General features: G+C 52.3%; 1 protein-coding gene across 3 annotated transcripts in view; it reads left to right on the top strand.

Annotated features, from left to right (window-relative positions):
• PLAT (plasminogen activator, tissue type) overlaps positions 1 to 16993 on the top strand; it is a 21821-nt gene extending 4828 nt beyond the window's left edge. Inside the window, exons 3-14 of one of the 3 annotated variants that reach the window (XM_028486615.2) lie at positions 7653 to 7750; positions 8557 to 8605; positions 10352 to 10489; positions 10845 to 10955; positions 11269 to 11443; positions 12113 to 12204; positions 13409 to 13580; positions 14023 to 14108; positions 14989 to 15184; positions 15277 to 15413; positions 15539 to 15679; positions 16541 to 16993. In XM_028486615.2, coding sequence (XP_028342416.1) covers positions 7676 to 7750; positions 8557 to 8605; positions 10352 to 10489; positions 10845 to 10955; positions 11269 to 11443; positions 12113 to 12204; positions 13409 to 13580; positions 14023 to 14108; positions 14989 to 15184; positions 15277 to 15413; positions 15539 to 15679; positions 16541 to 16845 — 1677 coding nt within the window. In that variant the 5' untranslated portion in view covers positions 7653 to 7675 and the 3' untranslated portion in view covers positions 16846 to 16993. Of the gene's footprint in view, positions 1 to 7652; positions 7751 to 8556; positions 8606 to 10351; positions 10490 to 10844; positions 10956 to 11268; positions 11444 to 12112; positions 12205 to 13405; positions 13581 to 14022; positions 14109 to 14988; positions 15185 to 15276; positions 15414 to 15538; positions 15680 to 16540 lie in introns of all 3 variants that reach the window. The other 2 variants (XM_055083426.1, XM_028486614.2) reach the window with 2 other exon arrangements.
• Positions 16994 to 17246: the final 253 nt, after the last annotated feature.

The raw sequence follows: 17246 nt of genomic DNA, 5'->3' as shown, positions 1-17246 counted from the left end.
AGGCCACAACAGTGAGAGGCCCGCGTACCGCAAAAAACAAAAACAAAAAACTAACCAATCTATCCCTTACAAAAAAAAAAAAAAAAAAAGACATCACCCCATAATGCAGGAAATAAGGGCTCCAGTTAATACTGATCTGTGCACATAGCTGAAGGGCATGAAACTTGACTTCAATCGTAAAGAATCCGGTTACAGGTTATAGCAAGATCTCCAGATGATCTAGGAGACAGGATTTGGTATTAACACTTGAACTTGATGATGACCCCGTAGAACTTGGCTTCCCTTCTAGTCAACGTTCCAAGCAGAAGCTGTAAATTTTGGCACTCCCCCGTCCAAAGGGCGCTCTTGGCAGTAAGTAGTGTACAGTTAACTCTGCTGTGCGCAGGCCAGTAACCGGGGGCTTTACCTGCTTCTTCGCTCACTGCCATTACAGTGAGGCAGGGTGGAAAGGACTAGCCCATTAGAAAACCGGGAACCACATACAGCCTGTAAGAGGTGGTTAGAGTTTGAACTAAGGCCCCAGAGGCTACGCTCCCTGCATTCCAACCAGCATCTCCTCTCCGCAGCAACTCTGAGTGCATTAACAACATGACAGTCCAGCATCAGGACCCAGTAAGATTCGTGGAAAGAGCGACTGTTGGGTTTTCGGTAGAACCGGGTGTCTTGAGACCCTGCTCCACCCTTTACAAGACGTGTCACGTCAGAGCAAGTTCCTTATACTTTTTTGAAGTTCAGTTCTCTCATCCGCAAACATGAGATAACAGCGTTGACTTAAATGAGTCAATGGATGCCTGGCAAGGGGTCACAACTCCCGTACCAGAGGAGTAAGTGGCGTTCATCCACACGCATTTCTCGAAAATATGCTATCACAGTCACTTTCATGTGAGCCTCATAAAATGTGGACAAAGCTCCGCATGCAGTGATACAAGGAAAGCCTCTGATCATCTTTTCCTGATTTATGTGTGTTGTAATCTGGAAGGAGACTGAAGAATTATCAAATGATTGCGTATTTCATTCCTTGTAGTGACGTTTGCTTTAGGGAGTGGAAGGAACAGGAGAAACTAGCTCATTTGCTGAACAAGATTCTCCCTTAGATTACCGTTCGATTGCAGGTTTGTTGAGATTCAGACTTGGTGATGACATGTCCTGGCACTGACTCGTGAAGTTAGCTTTGCCAGCTGAACCTTCCGTTTTCTTTGCAAGGGTCGAAGTTTATAAGGAAAGGATTTCTTTTGTTTTTTCTGTTCAGGAGGCAAGATGGACTTCTATTTTCCTAGACCCACAACTGCACTCCCTGAGTTCCTCCAGATAAGTAGGGTTACCTGGCAGACGGTGGAGAGCTGCGGCAATGGCAATGCTCAGGACAGATTGTTCTGAGTAGGTTGATGTCGTATAAAACTTGGACACAGGTCATGTGCCTATATTTTGAAGATGCTTTGCAAGGAATTCTGCCCTGAGTAATAGAGTAGAGATGGGAGTGGATGGGAGGTGCCAGGAGAGGATTTTTATCCTATTTACCTCACTGGAATCAATCCAGTTAGATAAGGGCTCACGGGCCCAGCCGCTCCGCGGCACGTGGGATCCTCCCGGACCGGGGCACGAACCCGTTCCCTGCATCGGCAGGCGGACTCCCAACCACTGCGCCACCAGGGAAGCCCCAGACTCCTCTCTTTTTCCTTAGTTATAAAGAGTTCTGTTCAGGAAGAGAGGAAATAAGCTTTGGCACATAGAAAATTACTTAAAAAAAAATTTATTGTAGTCTAGTTGATTTACAGTGTTGTGCTAGTTTCAGGTGTACAGCATAGTGATTCAGTTTTTATATATATATATATATATATATATATATATATATATATATATACACACATTCTTTTTCAGATTCTTTTTCCATACAGGTTATTACAGAATATTGAATAGAGTTCCCTGTGCTGTGCAGTAGGTCCTGATTAGTTACCTATTGATATTTTATATATAGTCGTGTGTATATGCTGATCCCAAGCTCCTAATTTTTCCCTCCCCCCTCCATGTCTCCCCTTTGGTAACCTTAAATTTGTTTTCAAAATCTGTGAGTATGTTTCTGTTTTGTAAATAAGTTCATTTATATCATTATTTAAAATTAGATTCCACATATAAGTGATATCATATGGTATTGGTCTTTCGCTGTCTGACTGACTTCACTTAGTAGGATCATCTCTAGGGAAAAGCTAAGAATTGCTTCTGTGATGGCAGTTTTGGGAAATGGTTTTTATTCTGAGAGCATGAGCTCTATAAAAAGCAGGACCTGTATAGGTGGGACCAGAGCTACCAGGCTAACGGCTCCGGCCCTGGGCTCTGACGCTGGTCCAGACACAGGTGTGCTTTTGTGGGAGCTCAGCCCCCTTTCCAAAGCCTGCTTCCTCCTCCCATCTCACTTTATCTCTTGCCCTGACTTAGTGACATGCCTTTGCTGTTCCAAGGCGTTCTGACCTACCGTTTCTTTTCTAATCTGTTGGCATCTCTCCTGGGCATGGTGGTTGCCCGGGGCGGGGCGGGGAAGGTGTTGTTTGTCTTAAGGTCCTGAGTCATTTTGGAGTATTGGTGTCCTTGGAGACTGACTTTCTCTTGCTCAGATTTCCAGAGAGAAGCTTTGCAAAGCAATAACATCCCAAGAATCCTCTTTACCAAAGATTAAGGTAGCAAACCTTGCACACTGGTGCAAAATTTGATAACAGTTTCAATTTACCTTCATCTTTCCCTTGCAATTTCCACGGTCCTCCAGCTTGCTCAGGTTTCTGCCTTTTTCTTGCTGCCAAAAGTAGAAACTGCAAGTCCTCAAGTTCTTTAACTTCCGGGCAATTGCACTCTTTGTACCTAGAATCACAGAACTCGATTGATTGACTGCATTGGTCCAGACCTTTATTGCAGGTCACGTTATGGGATGTGGTTGAGTGTTTACATGAAAGTACTTATCCCCACGTATAAGTGTTTCACAGTTCACACAGCGTCTGTTCTCACAATAGAAACCACAGGAGGTCAGCCCTGGAGGAAGCCTTGAGAGCCTAGCCCTCTTGGTTTTGCATCCCTGGGAGCAGATTTGATGTCTCAAAATATAGATGCTTTTTGGAAGGGTAGCACATTAATTTTTATGCAGTCACACCCTATGCGAATGAGCATATCTGTTCTTTTCCTAAGAGCGGAAATTTCTAGGGGCAGGTGGACAGAACGGGTCATTGCAAAGGACAGCGGAAGACCCTGAGGACAAGGCTCCGCTGCATTTCCCCAGACCGTTCCTCTGGCTGTCCTGCTGCCGTTCCCATGGCCTCACCCCACCCAGACTCCAGCCGTTACGAACTGGTGACCACCAATCAGCTTTCCCCGTGTTACCACTGCAGAAAGGAACCCTGTGCTTCTGGCTGGCGTGATGAGTTTCCCAGGCACAGTGGCACCCTTGGCTCCTGGAGACTAACCCTCCTCCCTGGTTACCACACCATTGTTCTCCCTTGGAGCAGTCACCATTCACAGCTGCTCAGAGGTCAGAGAACAGAGCCACTTTGTCTCTGCAGCCAAGCAGGATCCAGCACCGCTTCTAGGCAGGTCGGGGGACGCCCTGGAGGCAGAGGTTGCAGGCTGGTCCCACACAAGGATGCCCGCCGGCGCAGCCTGCGAATCCAGGCCACGTGTCCTGATGTTTCTAATTTGCACAGATTCTTTGTCAACTCGCCAAGCTCTGCATCTACTGAGCTCCATCCGCTGAGAGGGTGCCTTTTGCAAATCTACAAAACTTGACTTTACGTGCCAGGGTGGGCCGCCGGGGCTGGGGCCTTGGGACCGTGGGGACCACGGGCCTTAGAATCCTTCCATACTCCCCGCCATACAGCGATGCTTCCAGTGACTCAGGGAGTCTAGTCCCACAAAAGTCAGTCATCCTCGTGGTCTTCTTTTCCCTTGGCTTTCCTCCGTTCTTCCCTCCTTCCCTCCTTCCTTCCTTCCTTCCCGTCTCCTCTTGCTTCCTTACTTTTTTAGTTCTTTGATTCTGGGAAACTAGTAAATACAGCAAAAGGAAAGGAGCACAGAAAAAAGTTACAAGTTTTGTATTTATAAAATGAACCTCCAAAGGACTTCTTATGCTTATTCCTCAAATCCCCCGCTCCTACTGGCCTCACATGGGCAACCCGGCGCCTCTCCCTTTGGTGGGAGCTTGTGGTCCAGGGTTGAGGTCCGCCCTGGCATGGACCCCGGGGTCCCGGGTCCAGTCTGCTTTTCTGGGGTCACTTGTTCTTTGTCCAGGCGCTGCCCCCAGACCTCCACACCCCCTGGCATCTCTACAAAGACACAACCAGGACACAGTTTTCCTCCTTCCCTCTCACTCCCTTGTCTTGGGAAGGCACTGCTTGTCTGCAGGCAGGATGACTCATTTCTTTGTCATCCTCTCACCCCACTTGGCCCGACCAGCTGCTTCCATCCCCCTTTGTGCAGCGAGGCTGGAGCCATCATGTGGTTTGTGTGAGGCTCTTAGGCACTGGATCGGCTCCAGGCCCAGCAAGGCCAAACGCAGCAGAGGGACTGATAAGGACTGATAGAAGAGAGACAGGCTCCAACTGCCCCAGAGGAGAAGACAAAAATACCCTCCAAATGCTGCTTCTTTAGCTGCAAAAGTGTCTGAGGCCGTGCAGCTGTTGGAGACTTTATGCTCAGCCCTAAGTGCACCCCTCCCCCCACCCGGCTCCCCTTCCCCCATTTGTCCAGGGAACGCAAATGTCTTAATGCTCCACTCGGCACTTGGCAATTTTCCAGCTTCTAGACTTGTGCTCCGCTTAGGATGACCTTGAGTTCTTGAAATTACACAGTAACTTGATGGGCATCCACCGCGTGTGAGGGGAATGAACCTGCTGGAAGCCCTGGCCGGTTGGCAGGCGAGATGAAGGAGAATCAGATTCCCTGTTCGCGGGCTTGTTCATTGTTTCGTTCAGAATTTGCTCGTGAAGTCCTGAGAGGGCAGAGCTCTCCCATCGCCAAGGCTTGTCTGAGATAATGCAGCTGGGACAACCTATAAACGTGAAAAATGATTAACAGCAGGAAGAGAGAGGGGGAATGTGTTTAAGAAGACCTATTTTAAAATGTTATGGGCTTCCCTGGTGGCGCAGTGGTTGAGAATCTGCCCGCCAGCGCAGGGGACACGGGTTCGGGTCCTGGTCTGGGAAGATCCCACATGCACGGAGCAACTGGGCCCGTGAGCCGTGGCCGCTGAGCCTGCACGTCCGGAGCCTGTGCTCCGCAACAAGAGAGGCCGCGATAGTGAGAGGCCCGGGCGCCGCGATGAAGACTGGCCCGCCCCCCCACTCGCCGCAACTAGAGAAAAGCCCTGGCACAGAAACGAAGACCCAGCACAGCCATAAATAAATAAATAAATTTATTTTTTTAAAAAGTTATAAGTACTGGGTTAAAATTAAGAAGGGGAATTGAAGAGGAATTTGGGGAAACTTTGACAAAGGGGAAATTCGAGGAACACTGAGCAAGAAATTCTGGAATGATCGCCTGTGATCAGAAGTCTCCCCCGAGGGCTCCTGTTCAGATGCCCTTGACCCCCTAGTTCTTCCTTCTGAAACTGCCTGGAAACAGTGTGTCACAGCAAGCTTCCTGCAATGAGTGAGAAAAGGGCCCCCAAGAAGCGCACCCCGCCCTGCCCTGCCCGGGGAGGGGCCCTGGGCAGGCCGGATTGGAACAAAGACCCAGATCCTGGCTTCCTCCTGTTTCCTCCGCAGTAGGGGAGGGGCGTGCTGGCTGGCAGGACGCCCTCTGAGCCCGAGGACACTCACAGCCCCCACAGCTCCGTGCCCTCCACTGCCTGTTACCAGCGGCCCCAGAAGGTCACTGGGGCACAGAGCATCTCCCACCATCTCCCTCTATGTTTTCATCCTCGCTCCGAAGGGAGCTTGTGGTTGAGGGGACGGCACCTCCGACAGGAAAGGAGCCCGAGCCAGCGCCAGGGTCGAAGTCCCGGACGTCTCTGAATCCGCGGGACCCTTGGGATGCTTGGGGGGAGGGGGAGGTATGGGACCAGAGTTGTTGTGACTGAGGGGAAGTGAGTCAAGGGAAGAAAAGCCTTGATTTAATTCTTGCGGACGAGGGAGTGAGTGGAGCTGCCAGACCACAGAATAACGCCCCAACCGACTAACCCACTTTGGGCTGCTGAGGGTGAGGGCACCAGGGCAAGGCACACGGAACCAAGGATGCGGGTGCAGGAAGATCTGAGTCTGATGTCCAAAACCAGATGTCTCCCCTCCTCTCTGCAAATCTGCACTTCACGGGCCCCATCTATAAAAAAGAGGCTGGTTTCCCGATGGAGCCGGGGGGCTGGGGGGGGAGTTGGGGGTGGGAGACTTTCCTTTGTCGGACAAGGAGGCGGGGACGTTCCAAGTGGAAGAGCTCAGGCCATCTGAGGCAGGCTGGCTCTGAGATGTGTCAGCAACAAAATTCCTACGGTTTCCTCTAAAAAAGCCAGAGATGAGACATTAGTCAACCCCAGGGCAGCAACTCACTTCAAGGGAAACCAAACCAGCACCCTGAGGTCCCAGGCTGCCAAGAAGTGCCAGAGGTGGTCTCAGCCTTCAGCCCAGAGAAATGTCTGGGCAAAATCATCTTCCCGGGAGCTTCCCTGGTGGCGCAGTGGTTGAGAGTCCGCCTGCTGATGCAGGGGACACAGCTTTATGCCCTGGTCCGGGAAGATCCCACCTGCTGTGAAGTGGCTGGGCCCGTGAGCCATGGTCGCTAAGCCTGTGCGTCCGGAGCCTGCGCTCCGCAACGGGAGAGGCCACAACGGTGAGAGGCCCGCATACCACAAAAAAAAATACAAAAAAAACACACCAGGGCTTCCCTGGTGGCGCAGTGGTTGGGAATCTGCCTGCCGATGTAGGGGACACGGGTTCGAGCCCCGGTCCGGGAAGATCCCACATGCCGCGGAGCGGCTGGGCCCGTGAGCCATGGCCGCTGAGCCTGCGCGTCCGGAGCCTGTGCTCCGCAACGGGAGAGGCCACAACAGTGAGAGGCCCGCGTACTGCAAAAAAAAAAACCAAAAAAAAAAAAAAAATCATCTTCCGGCAACCCATGTCCATCATCAGATGTATGGATAAACAAGATGTGGTCCATGCAGATGGTGGCATGTTATCCAGCCTTAAAAAGGAAGGAAATTCTGACCCATGCTACAATATGGATGGACCTTGAGAGCATTATGCCCAGTGAAATAAGTCAGACACAAAAGGACAAACACTATATAAGCCCATTTATATGAGGTACCTGGAATAGCCAGATTCATAGAAATAGTAAGTAGGATGGTGGTTGCCAGGGGAACGGGGAGTTCGGGTTTACCGGGTACAGAGCTTCAGTTTGGGAAGATGAAAGTTTGGAGATGGATGGTGGTGACGGCTGCACAACAATGTGAAGGAACTTAATGCCGCTGAACTTACACTTAGAAATGGTTAAAATGGTAAATTTTGTTATGTGTATTTTACCACAATAAAAAAGGTATAGGATAAGAAGACACCACCCTTCAGACACTTGCCGTGGCCTCTCCTGCTGTGGGAGCCGACGCTGGGGGGACCGGCAGACTCCTGAACTTTGCTCTCCTCTTGGTCCTCTCACCTCACACGGTTAAGGTTTTTGTCCTCTTCTTCCAGAATTTAAGGGACACTCTGAGGAAATGACGAGCGCAATGAAGAGAGAGCTCTTGTGTGTCCTGCTACTCTGTGGGGCTGTCTTCAGTTCACCCAGCCAGGTGGGTGTGCCCTCTTGTCTGTGCTGGCGTACACCTGGACACACTCCCCTCGGTGGCCGATGCTCGGATCCAGGCTTCCAGCGGAACCCTAGGCACTCGTTCTGACTCGAGTCAACACTGCCTCTCCATGCCTTCTTTGGGGCTGTTTTTAAAGGATGTGTCTGAATGAATCCATAAAGTATTTATAAAAGACAGTACAGGCGCTGTGAGCCATGGAAGCAGGCGAGCTGCCCGTGTGCTGTGTACTATCTACTTGGGATGGAAGCTACACAACACACGTGCTCTCTGCAGATGCCTGGCAGCTCAGGGCATCATTCGGGCCACGTGAGTGACGCCCGCACAGCAGGATTCTAGAGAAGGGAGAGTTGGGGCAGCTACTTGGAGGAGATGGGATTGCAGTGTGCGGGGGGGTGGGGTGCGTGCATACAAGCCCACTAACCCACATGTGGCTATTTTAATTTAAAATTAATGGAAGTTAAATAAAATTTAAAATTCACTTCAGTCACACCACATTTGAAGCGCTCAGTCGTCACACGTGACCAGTGGCTACCGCATTGCACGGCCCGGATGTTAAACATTTCCATCGGTCAGAAAGTCCTTTCGGACAGGACTAGTCTAGAAGGGGGGGAAGAAGTAGACAGGAAGGCAGGTGATGGACATTCCACCTGGGCCCATTACCTGAGGGGGATGCTCTGGGCAGGTGGCCTCTGATTGGTGGGTTGATGGTGGTCTTCTGGTTTGACCACCCTTATTCCGAAGACACCCAGCATGTGCTGACTCTTCCTCCGCCCCCGGTTTCTTTGCAGGAAATCCACAGGCGACTCAGGAGAGGAGCCAGATCGCACAGAGGTGGAGGTGAGATGTCACTGGGGTGGAAGCAAGTCAGGCTCAAGGTCATGGTCAGGGTCAGGGTGCTTTAGGCTCCAGCGGGGATTTTTTTCCAAGTGACCTGCTCACTCAAGATCCGTGAAGGCGAGACTCTGCTAAGATGCTTTTGTCCTGTCTCGCCACTCACACAGGCTCTGAGGGGACAGGAACAGGTCCTCAAGGGGTCAGGATGCCTGGGAGTCGCTCGCTGCTGGGAGCCTGCAAGCCCAATGGCACAAAGGAAAACGGATTAGAATATTACACAGATGAGAACAGAGCCCAGAGAGACGGAGTGACTTGCCCAGGGTCACGCAGCCGCCAGGCCGCACGGTCCTGGTGCTCCAGGGCCTTTCCCTGGGCTGTGACCCCCAGCGCCTTGCACTCCATCCAGCATCTTTGTGAACTAGCTCCTCTGTGCCTCTGTTTCTTCGGTTGGTAACTCAGGGATGGCTAACCTGGGTTGCTTCCCGGAAGTGCTGTGGGAAGACCATCTCTGTGAGGCCGCGTCTAGAGTTGAGACTAGAAACCCAAGGAGCGTTCCCACTAGGATCCCAAGCATAAAACGTGCTCACGGCCCGACTGTCTTGACTCTGATCTAGAGAGCTGCAGGCGGGCTTCCCTGGTGGCGCGGTGGTTGAGAGTCCGCCTGCCGATGCGGGGGACGCGGGTTCGTGCCCCGGTCCGGGAGGATCCCACGTGCCGCGGAGCGGCTGGGCCCGTGAGCCATGGCCGCTGAGCCTGCGCGTCCGGAGCCTGCGCTCCGCGACGGGAGAGGCCACAGCAGTGAGAGGCCCGCGAACCGCAAAAGGCTCCGCAACACCCATTTAAGGTGGAAGTTTCCCCAGAATGAGTCACAGCTTAACTCTCACTGCTTCCGCGGTCGGAGAGCACAGTGCTTCCTGCAAGCGTACCCTGGCCCCGACGGCCCTCTAAAGGAACAGCAGTATTGTTGGCACTGAACGTATGTCACTGCTTCAATTCATTAAAAGTTAAAGATGTTTTAAGTTCGCATTCTGGGTTGCAAACAGAGAGAGAGAAAAAGGGAAAGTGTATTAATGGGAGTACTTCAACTATTTTCATTATACCAAAGTACTAATGGAAGTAGCAAATTTTCTGCACAGACTAAAATGTCAGTGTTCTTTGTTTGGGACCAGAAATGCATCATCTCAGTGTGGTAATGCTAATGTGGGTCAAAAATTCTGGTAGGCAATTGCGTACATGTGCATATTTTTGATGAATTAAAATGAAAAATTACAGTATTACCTAATAAATGTGTTTTGATAGACGAACTCTTTCAAAACAAGGGCCCATCAGAGGAAAAACAATAAAAGGGGTCTTTTTTTTATTGTTTTTCATAAGTGTATTTCCTATTTCATTGAAACTAAAACAAGGAAATAGTAGAACTACACCATTATGTTCTATTATATATTTCAAGAAAGTAACTGATTTTCATAGGAAATTGAATGTAAAGATCACATAGTCATGTGGAAAGTAATATTGGCACTGCCCCCTAATAAACTGAATCTGAAATTGTTTCTGAAAACTGAAAGGGGTCTTTGGTGACAAAATATGGGGTATTTGTTGTCTTCTGGCTGAGAGCAAGGAAGGGACAAAGGACGGATTATCCCAAAAGTGAGCAGGATGGCCGGGGGTCGGGGTGGGGGGTGGGGGGTGGGGGGGCGTCAGTTTGGGGTGAGTCGGGCCCTAAAGAGGCCAGCCTGTCTGTCGTTACAGTGACCTGCAGAGACGAGAAAACACAGCTGACGTACCTGCAACATGAGTCCTGGCTGCGGCCCCTGCTCAGGGGCAACAGGGTGGAGCACTGCTGGTGCAACGGTGGCCAGGCCCAGTGCCACTCGGTGCCCGTCAACAGTACGTGTCCACCCAAGCCAGGCTGTGAGCCTCGAATCCAGTCTCACGGCCCCAGCCCTGTCTGTCACGGTCCCGGGCCTGTCCACCCTTCCAATGGGGCTGCAGGCACGCTCTGCCCTAGGCCAAGGTGAAGGTGCCGAGCAGAAAGCATGAGGCCGTGAGCCTCAGTTTGCTCGTCTGTAAAATGGGAGAAGAGTCGTTCAGACTTCGTGGTCGGCTGTGAGGAGTCAATGAGTTCGTTTTTGTGAAGTGCTCAGAATCACGTGTGCATGTAGACAGCACGCTTCAACTCTGACGCATATATTCTTGGGCTGCTTGCAAAGTACTTAGGGGTTCCCTTGCTTCTACTTGACAGGTTGCAGCAAACCTCGGTGCTTCAATAGGGGGACATGCTGGCAGGCCCTCTATTCCTCAGAGTTTGTCTGCCAGTGCCCTGAAGGGTTCATCGGGAAACGCTGTGAAATAGGTGAGTGATAGGCGGGCGGCCGTGAGACAGACCCACCAGGGTGAAATCCCACCTGCAAACCTACCCAGAAAGGAAAGCAAGTGTGCAGTGACTGGGGAAGGATTGGGGTGGGATGGGATGGATCATCCGAGGGTGGTTAGGGCCTCGGGCACAAATCTGGAGCCTGGCGCGGTCCCCGTCAGCGGGGTGACCCAGTCACCCAAGCAGCTCAGCAGCTACTGCCTCAGTGGTTTGAGGTGAGACCCCCCCCCTTTGGGAACTAAATGAAAGGAGGATTCACACGGGAGGTGTCGTGTGTCCTGTTTCCCCTCAGATGCCAGCGCCACATGCTACAAGGACCGGGGCGTCACCTACAGAGGCATGTGGAGCACAGCGGAGAGCGGGGCCGAGTGCGTCAACTGGAACAGCAGCAGCCTGGCCATGAAGCCCTACAGTGGGCGCAGGCCTGATGCCATCAGGCTGGGCCTCGGGAATCACAACTACTGCAGGTGAGAGGGCCGCCTTCCCCGCCCTGGAGGATCTTCTCTGCTGAGAAGCTGCCACAGTCGGGGAAAGACCTGCGTCAGCTCTGTCAGGGTTTCCAGAGAAGTAATAGGAGATGTGTATACCTAAAGAGATTTATTTTAAGGAATTGGCTCACGTGATTGTGGGAGCTGGTAGGTCTGGAATCTGTAGGCAGTCTCCCCAAGCTGGAAACTCAGACCCGAGTCGATACTGCAGTCCTGAGACAGAACTTCTTCTCAGCTTTTGCTCTTGGTGCCTTCAACTGATTAGATGCGGCCCACCCACACTATGGAGGAGAATCTCCTTTACTTAAAGTCTGCTGACTGCAAATGTGAACCACATTGACCCAGCCCTTCCCAGCACCACCTAGGTTGGCATTTGATCAAACAACTGGGCGCAGTAGCCAAGTTAACCCATAAAGCTCACCATCACGGTGCACCCCTTGTCAACGTGGCAGCCACGTGCACCTCCGTAAACCATGCTTAATTTCCAAATAAAGACGATTACAAGTTCATACCTCCACCCAACACGATCTGACTCTCCTGTGTACAACAAACAGGCGTAACTCTATCCCCGGAAGAGGTGCAGAGCCCTTGGCCCGAGAGGCGGGCCTCACTCTTCACCTCCCCTGGCCTTCCTGGCTGATTTTTCAGAAACCCAGACCAAGACTCAAAGCCTTGGTGCTACATCTTCAAGGCAGGGAAGTACATCTCCGAGTTCTGCAGCACGCCAGCCTGCGGCAAGGGTAAGTGCAGCCTCCCCATGGCCTCTGTAGCCTCACGGGGGGAAGGGTCTGGAGGACAGCGCTGATGGTCCTTCTGCAAATGAGGAAACAAAGGACTGGGCTGGTAGTTAATCATTTCGGTGTCAGAGGGAAGGAAGTCAAGAGGCTTTGGTCCTCGCCCAAGCTTGGCATCTAACTAGCTGTTTGACCTTGAGCTGATCTCTGCACAGCTCTGACCCTCTGTTTCCTCATCAACAGAGAAGATGGGGCTGTATCGGTGATTTCCAGTCCCTTTGAGAAGGCATGGAGGTTCTCTCTTTTTTGATTAATGGACCTGTTTCTCAAGATCTCTCTCTGTCTCTGTAAAGACTTTTAATGTGAGAAAATTTTCCCAGATTGAAAAAACACTCATTTACGAAAAGGTACTGTGAATTCAGTGGTGCTTTCGCAAATGATGATGTTATTTATCACAACAGTAGGGAAAATATGTTTTAAAGGTCTAAACATACATTTATAAAAATTGTGTACATTCAGTCTACAGGTGACGCTGATATTCCTGTGAATTTAAGAACTCTTTAGAGCAACTCTAAAGCATCCTCCCCACCCCCCAGCTCTGGTATAAATTGGGAGTCACTGGTCCCGATGACCTTAAAGGTCCCTTATTACTATGCTATCTGTGCATGGTAGTATACTTTGTCAGTTTCAAGTGGGGAGAAAAGAGGGTAAAATGGGACAAATACGCAGCATTTGAAGGTTCATACTCTCCCTTCCTTCCCAAGTCCAACAAATCCTTCAGGACCCTAGCGGACAATATCTGAGAAAACTGGGTCTGCCCACGTGTCCCCCCCATTGAAGCACCCAGGTTCCCAGCAGCCTGTCAAGTATACACGAGGAAGCCCCTAATTGCTTTCCAAGCAGCTCCAGGAATAATCCCCGCTAGCTGAACTCAGCACCCTTTCCTGCTGAACCTGAGGGATATTCATCCCTCAGAGTCTCTCTTAACACAGCCATCGAGGAAGCCACAGCCCATGATGGAGGCTGGCACCGGATGGAAGCCACTTACCACCCCGTCTGAAAGGGCTTGAAGGACAGAAAAAGGGTGGTGGGCTGGCTGCCTTGGGCGTCCCAGGCCGGCAGCTCTGCTTTAGGCCCTGCTGCAAACCCCACCTGCCTGCTTTAGCATTTAAGTGGCTTTGTTTCAGTTAGATTTCCTGTGTTCCAGAAGATGATGGGGACTGCTACCAGGGGAAAGGGCTGGCATACCGCGGCACCCGCAGCCTCACCACGTCTGGGGCCTCCTGCCTCCCGTGGAGTTCCAGGATCCTGGTGGGCAAGATTTACACTGCCTGGAAGAGCAACGCGCAGGCGCTGGGCCTGGGCAAACACAATCGCTGCCGGTGCGCAGCACAGGGTCCCGGGCGTCTGCGCAGGGGGCGGGGCTGGAGCGGGATGGGAGGGGCCTGATGCTGAAAGTTACATGAAAGACCCAGTGGGTGGGAGGGAACCATGGATGTGACCCAGCCCAACCTATTCATCTGCACCTGTCATGAAAAGGAAAGTCCTCCAGTTTCTTGACCCAAATCCCATGTTAGAGGGTCTGTCCTCATCCGTGCTGTCCTCACGCGGCCCCTTTGTTCCATCCTAAGAGTCTTCTCCCAGCACAACTGGGAGATGAAGACGTAATGTTAATGACAGAAGAAAAAAGTTACAGTCATTTCCCTCTGGTGGGGTCTGCGGCAGAGCCCAGCCCGGGGCTCAGGGTCCTCCTCCCCAGCTGGGCAGCCTTCCCCTCTTCCCCGGCTTGTGATGTGATCGGAAACCTTCCCTCCTTATGACTAGGAACCCAGATGGGGACGCCCAGCCTTGGTGCCACGTGCTGAAGGATCGCCAGCTGACGTGGGAGTATTGCGACGTGCCCCAGTGCGGTAAGGCCAGCTGTGGCCACCTCCCCGTGCCTAGCCTCATTCCTGACCGTGTCCTCTGCCGCTTCCCGTGTCTTCCAGGCTGCTCTCCCGCCTTCTCCCAGAACCCAGTTAACACAGGGGGACGGGGTCACCCAGAGGGGGTGGAGACCGAGAGAAATGCAAGTTGGCACACTTTGCTAAAAAAAAAAAAAAAAAATGCAACTTTAGAAATCGTCTGAGAACCGATTGTTATTACTCGGTTCCTGTGAACACACAGATCAGCCAGACTGCTCCTCAGGGCGCATAGAGTTTAACTGGTCAGGTAAGACACAAACTACCAGCGAACTCATGACCAAGGGCACGCGTGGCGCATCCGCAGCGGGCAGTACCAGTGCGCTGGCAGTAGTAGGAAAACTTCGTGAGGGGGCAGGCTGTCCCGTGGGCCTGGAAGGATGGGTAAGGCTGAGTCGATGGGAAAGCAATGGGGTAGACATTCCCCAGGAAGGAGCTGCAATGCCTCGTTATTTCTTAAGCCAGGAAGCGGCTGCAGGAAAAAAGTCGAGGTAACAAAGCATCGCAGAAAGACCCCCGGCTGTGGAGTCAGATCTGGGTTCTAATCCAGGTGCCACTGTGACCTCGGCAAAAAGGTCCCAGCCTCTCTGAAGCTGAGTGCTGTGAGGGTTAAGGATAGTGTCCATACAGTGTTCAGCTGCTCCTGGACACTCGCCACGTGCAGCCTGTGGATTTACTGCCGTGGAGATGGCTCCACCCCTCTGTACAGCCTGCACAAGTGCAGCAGGGGGTAGAAACCCGGGTGCCAAGCCAAGACACCAGGATGGGGCTCAGGAACCTTGCCCAGGCCCACAGGTCTGACCCCGGCTCTGCCCTTCCCCCCCCCCAGTCACCTGTGGCCTGAGACAGTACAAGCATCCCCAGCTACGCATCAAAGGAGGCCTCTTCACGGACATCACCTCCCACCCGTGGCAGGCCGCCATCTTCGCCAGGAACAGGAGGTCCTCAGGAGAGCGGTTCCTGTGTGGGGGGGTCCTGATCAGCTCCTGCTGGGTTCTGTCGGCCGCCCACTGCTTCCAGGAAAGGTAGGCACGAGAACCCGGCGGGCCCTCCTCCTCTCTAAGGCCTTAGACCAGGCCCATTCGAGAAGAGCATCCTCGAGCCGTCTCTCCATCAGGTACCCTCCCAACCATCTCAAGGTGGTCCTGGGCAGGACTTACCGGCTGGTCCCTGGAAAGGAGGAGCAGACATTTGAAGTAGAAAAATACATCGTCCACAAGGAATTCGATGATGACACTTACAACAATGACATAGGTAAGATGTCTGGCTCTCCCTGCTGCCGTGGGAACTCCGGACCCACACGTGTGCAATCCCACCTCCTCCCCCCAGACCCCCGCCCCCTCCGTCCTCCCCCCTGAAATCCTCGCGCCCGCCCCCAGCGCTGCTGCAGCTGAAATCGGACTCACTGACCTGCGCCCTGGAGAGCGACGCCGTCCGCACCGTCTGCCTCCCAGACGCCGGCCTGCAGCTGCCGGACTGGACAGAGTGCGAGCTGTCTGGCTACGGGAAGCACGAGGCCTGTGAGTGCGAGGACTTCTCGGCCCCGTCCTGTCCTTCTGGGGGTGGACCGGAGCACAGGTGCTGACCAGAGGGAGGAAAACGTGGTCCCACGAGTGTCCACCCTCGGGACAGGCACCGCCGCCGTGACCGTGACCGTGAGGGCAAGTTCCTGCCTAGCGAGGCCCCAGCGTCTGCCCTCCCAGCCTCACAGGGTGGCCGCGCAGGTCAAGAGGGGTCTGGGGAGCACAAGGGTTTTAAGAGCCTAAGAGTTCAAGGAGGTTCTGATAAGAAGGGGAGTGAGCTTAGTTAAGGGTGGGGTGCCTGGACTCTGCCGTCGGGTAGCCCTGAGTTCCAATCCTTGCCCTGAACCTTGCAAGCAGTGTGATCCGGGCATGGATTTTTATTTCATGATGCTCCGAGCCTCCGTTTACTCAGTGGCAAGAAAAGGAGAGATGATGGGGTTTAAATGAGATATTAGGTTAAGCCAGTGGTTCTCAACTGGGGTGATTTTGCCCCTCAGGAAACACTTGGCAATGTGAGTTACTGTGACAACTCAGGATGGAGGTTTATACCGGCCTTTAGTGAGTAGGAGCCAAGGATACTGCTGAACATCTACGGTGCACGGGACAGCCCCCCGCAGAAACATTATCTGGCCCCAACGTCACTTGTGCCGCTGTCGAGAAACCCTGGGTGAAACTCTAGGAAACTGCTGTTTCTGTAGGTCAAAAGAAGAAAATATTGGCCATTTCGTAGGATCCAACTTCATACGTGTAAAAGGTTGAGAAACGTTAGCTCTTATTGGAGAGTTCAGCTTTCTCTTTCCAAAAGGTTTATAAATAACTTTCCCTAAAACCACAAGACGCCTTCCTCCTCTGTTTCAGCTTCTCCATTCTATTCCGAGCGCCTGAAGGAGGCCCATGTCAGGCTGTACCCATCCAGCCGCTGCACTCCCCAGCATTTGTTTAACAGGACTGTCACCAACAACATGCTGTGTGCCGGAGACACACGAGGCGGTGGGGACCAGGCAAACCTGCACGACGCCTGCCAGGTAAACACGAGCGTCTCTCCTCCCCTGAGCCGACCCCTCCAAGGGCAGAAGTACTCCTCGGCCGACAGGTTCTTAACCAAGAAAAAAAGTGATAGCCGGAAAGCAGTGATTCATCTCAGGGAGGTGCTGGGCATCTAGATGAGGACCTCAGAGAATAAAGCAACTGGAGCAAGATCAAAGTCAACCAAACTCAAGAAATCTAAGCTGCAGGAAATTTCCCCAGTGTCTGCACCAGAACCACCACCTGGTACAGGATTTCCTGTAGTTAAGCCCAGGCAATTAAATGACTATCAAAGTGATGGATAAAGCAACACAAATTAAGACATCTTTGACTTCTGTGGGTGCTGGGGAACTGGAGTCCATTGTGTACAGGGGGAAGGAGGAATGGCAGCTTCCGGGAAGTAGGACACAGATGATTTGTGAGATAAGTTTTAGGAACTCAAGTTCAGCCCTCAGATGAGGGTTTTCCCCTGGGAAAGCACACTCTCTTGGGGTCTCTGCGTTAGGATCCCTATGAGAGCTAGTACGTACTTGTATTT

The sequence above is a fragment of the Physeter macrocephalus genome, unplaced genomic scaffold, assembly GCF_002837175.3.
Source record: "Physeter macrocephalus isolate SW-GA unplaced genomic scaffold, ASM283717v5 random_1321, whole genome shotgun sequence".
NCBI classification, from domain to species: Eukaryota; Metazoa; Chordata; class Mammalia; order Artiodactyla; family Physeteridae; genus Physeter; species Physeter macrocephalus.
Note: the sequence above shows the minus strand (reverse complement) of the source record. Positions and strands in the feature narration are given on the sequence as shown.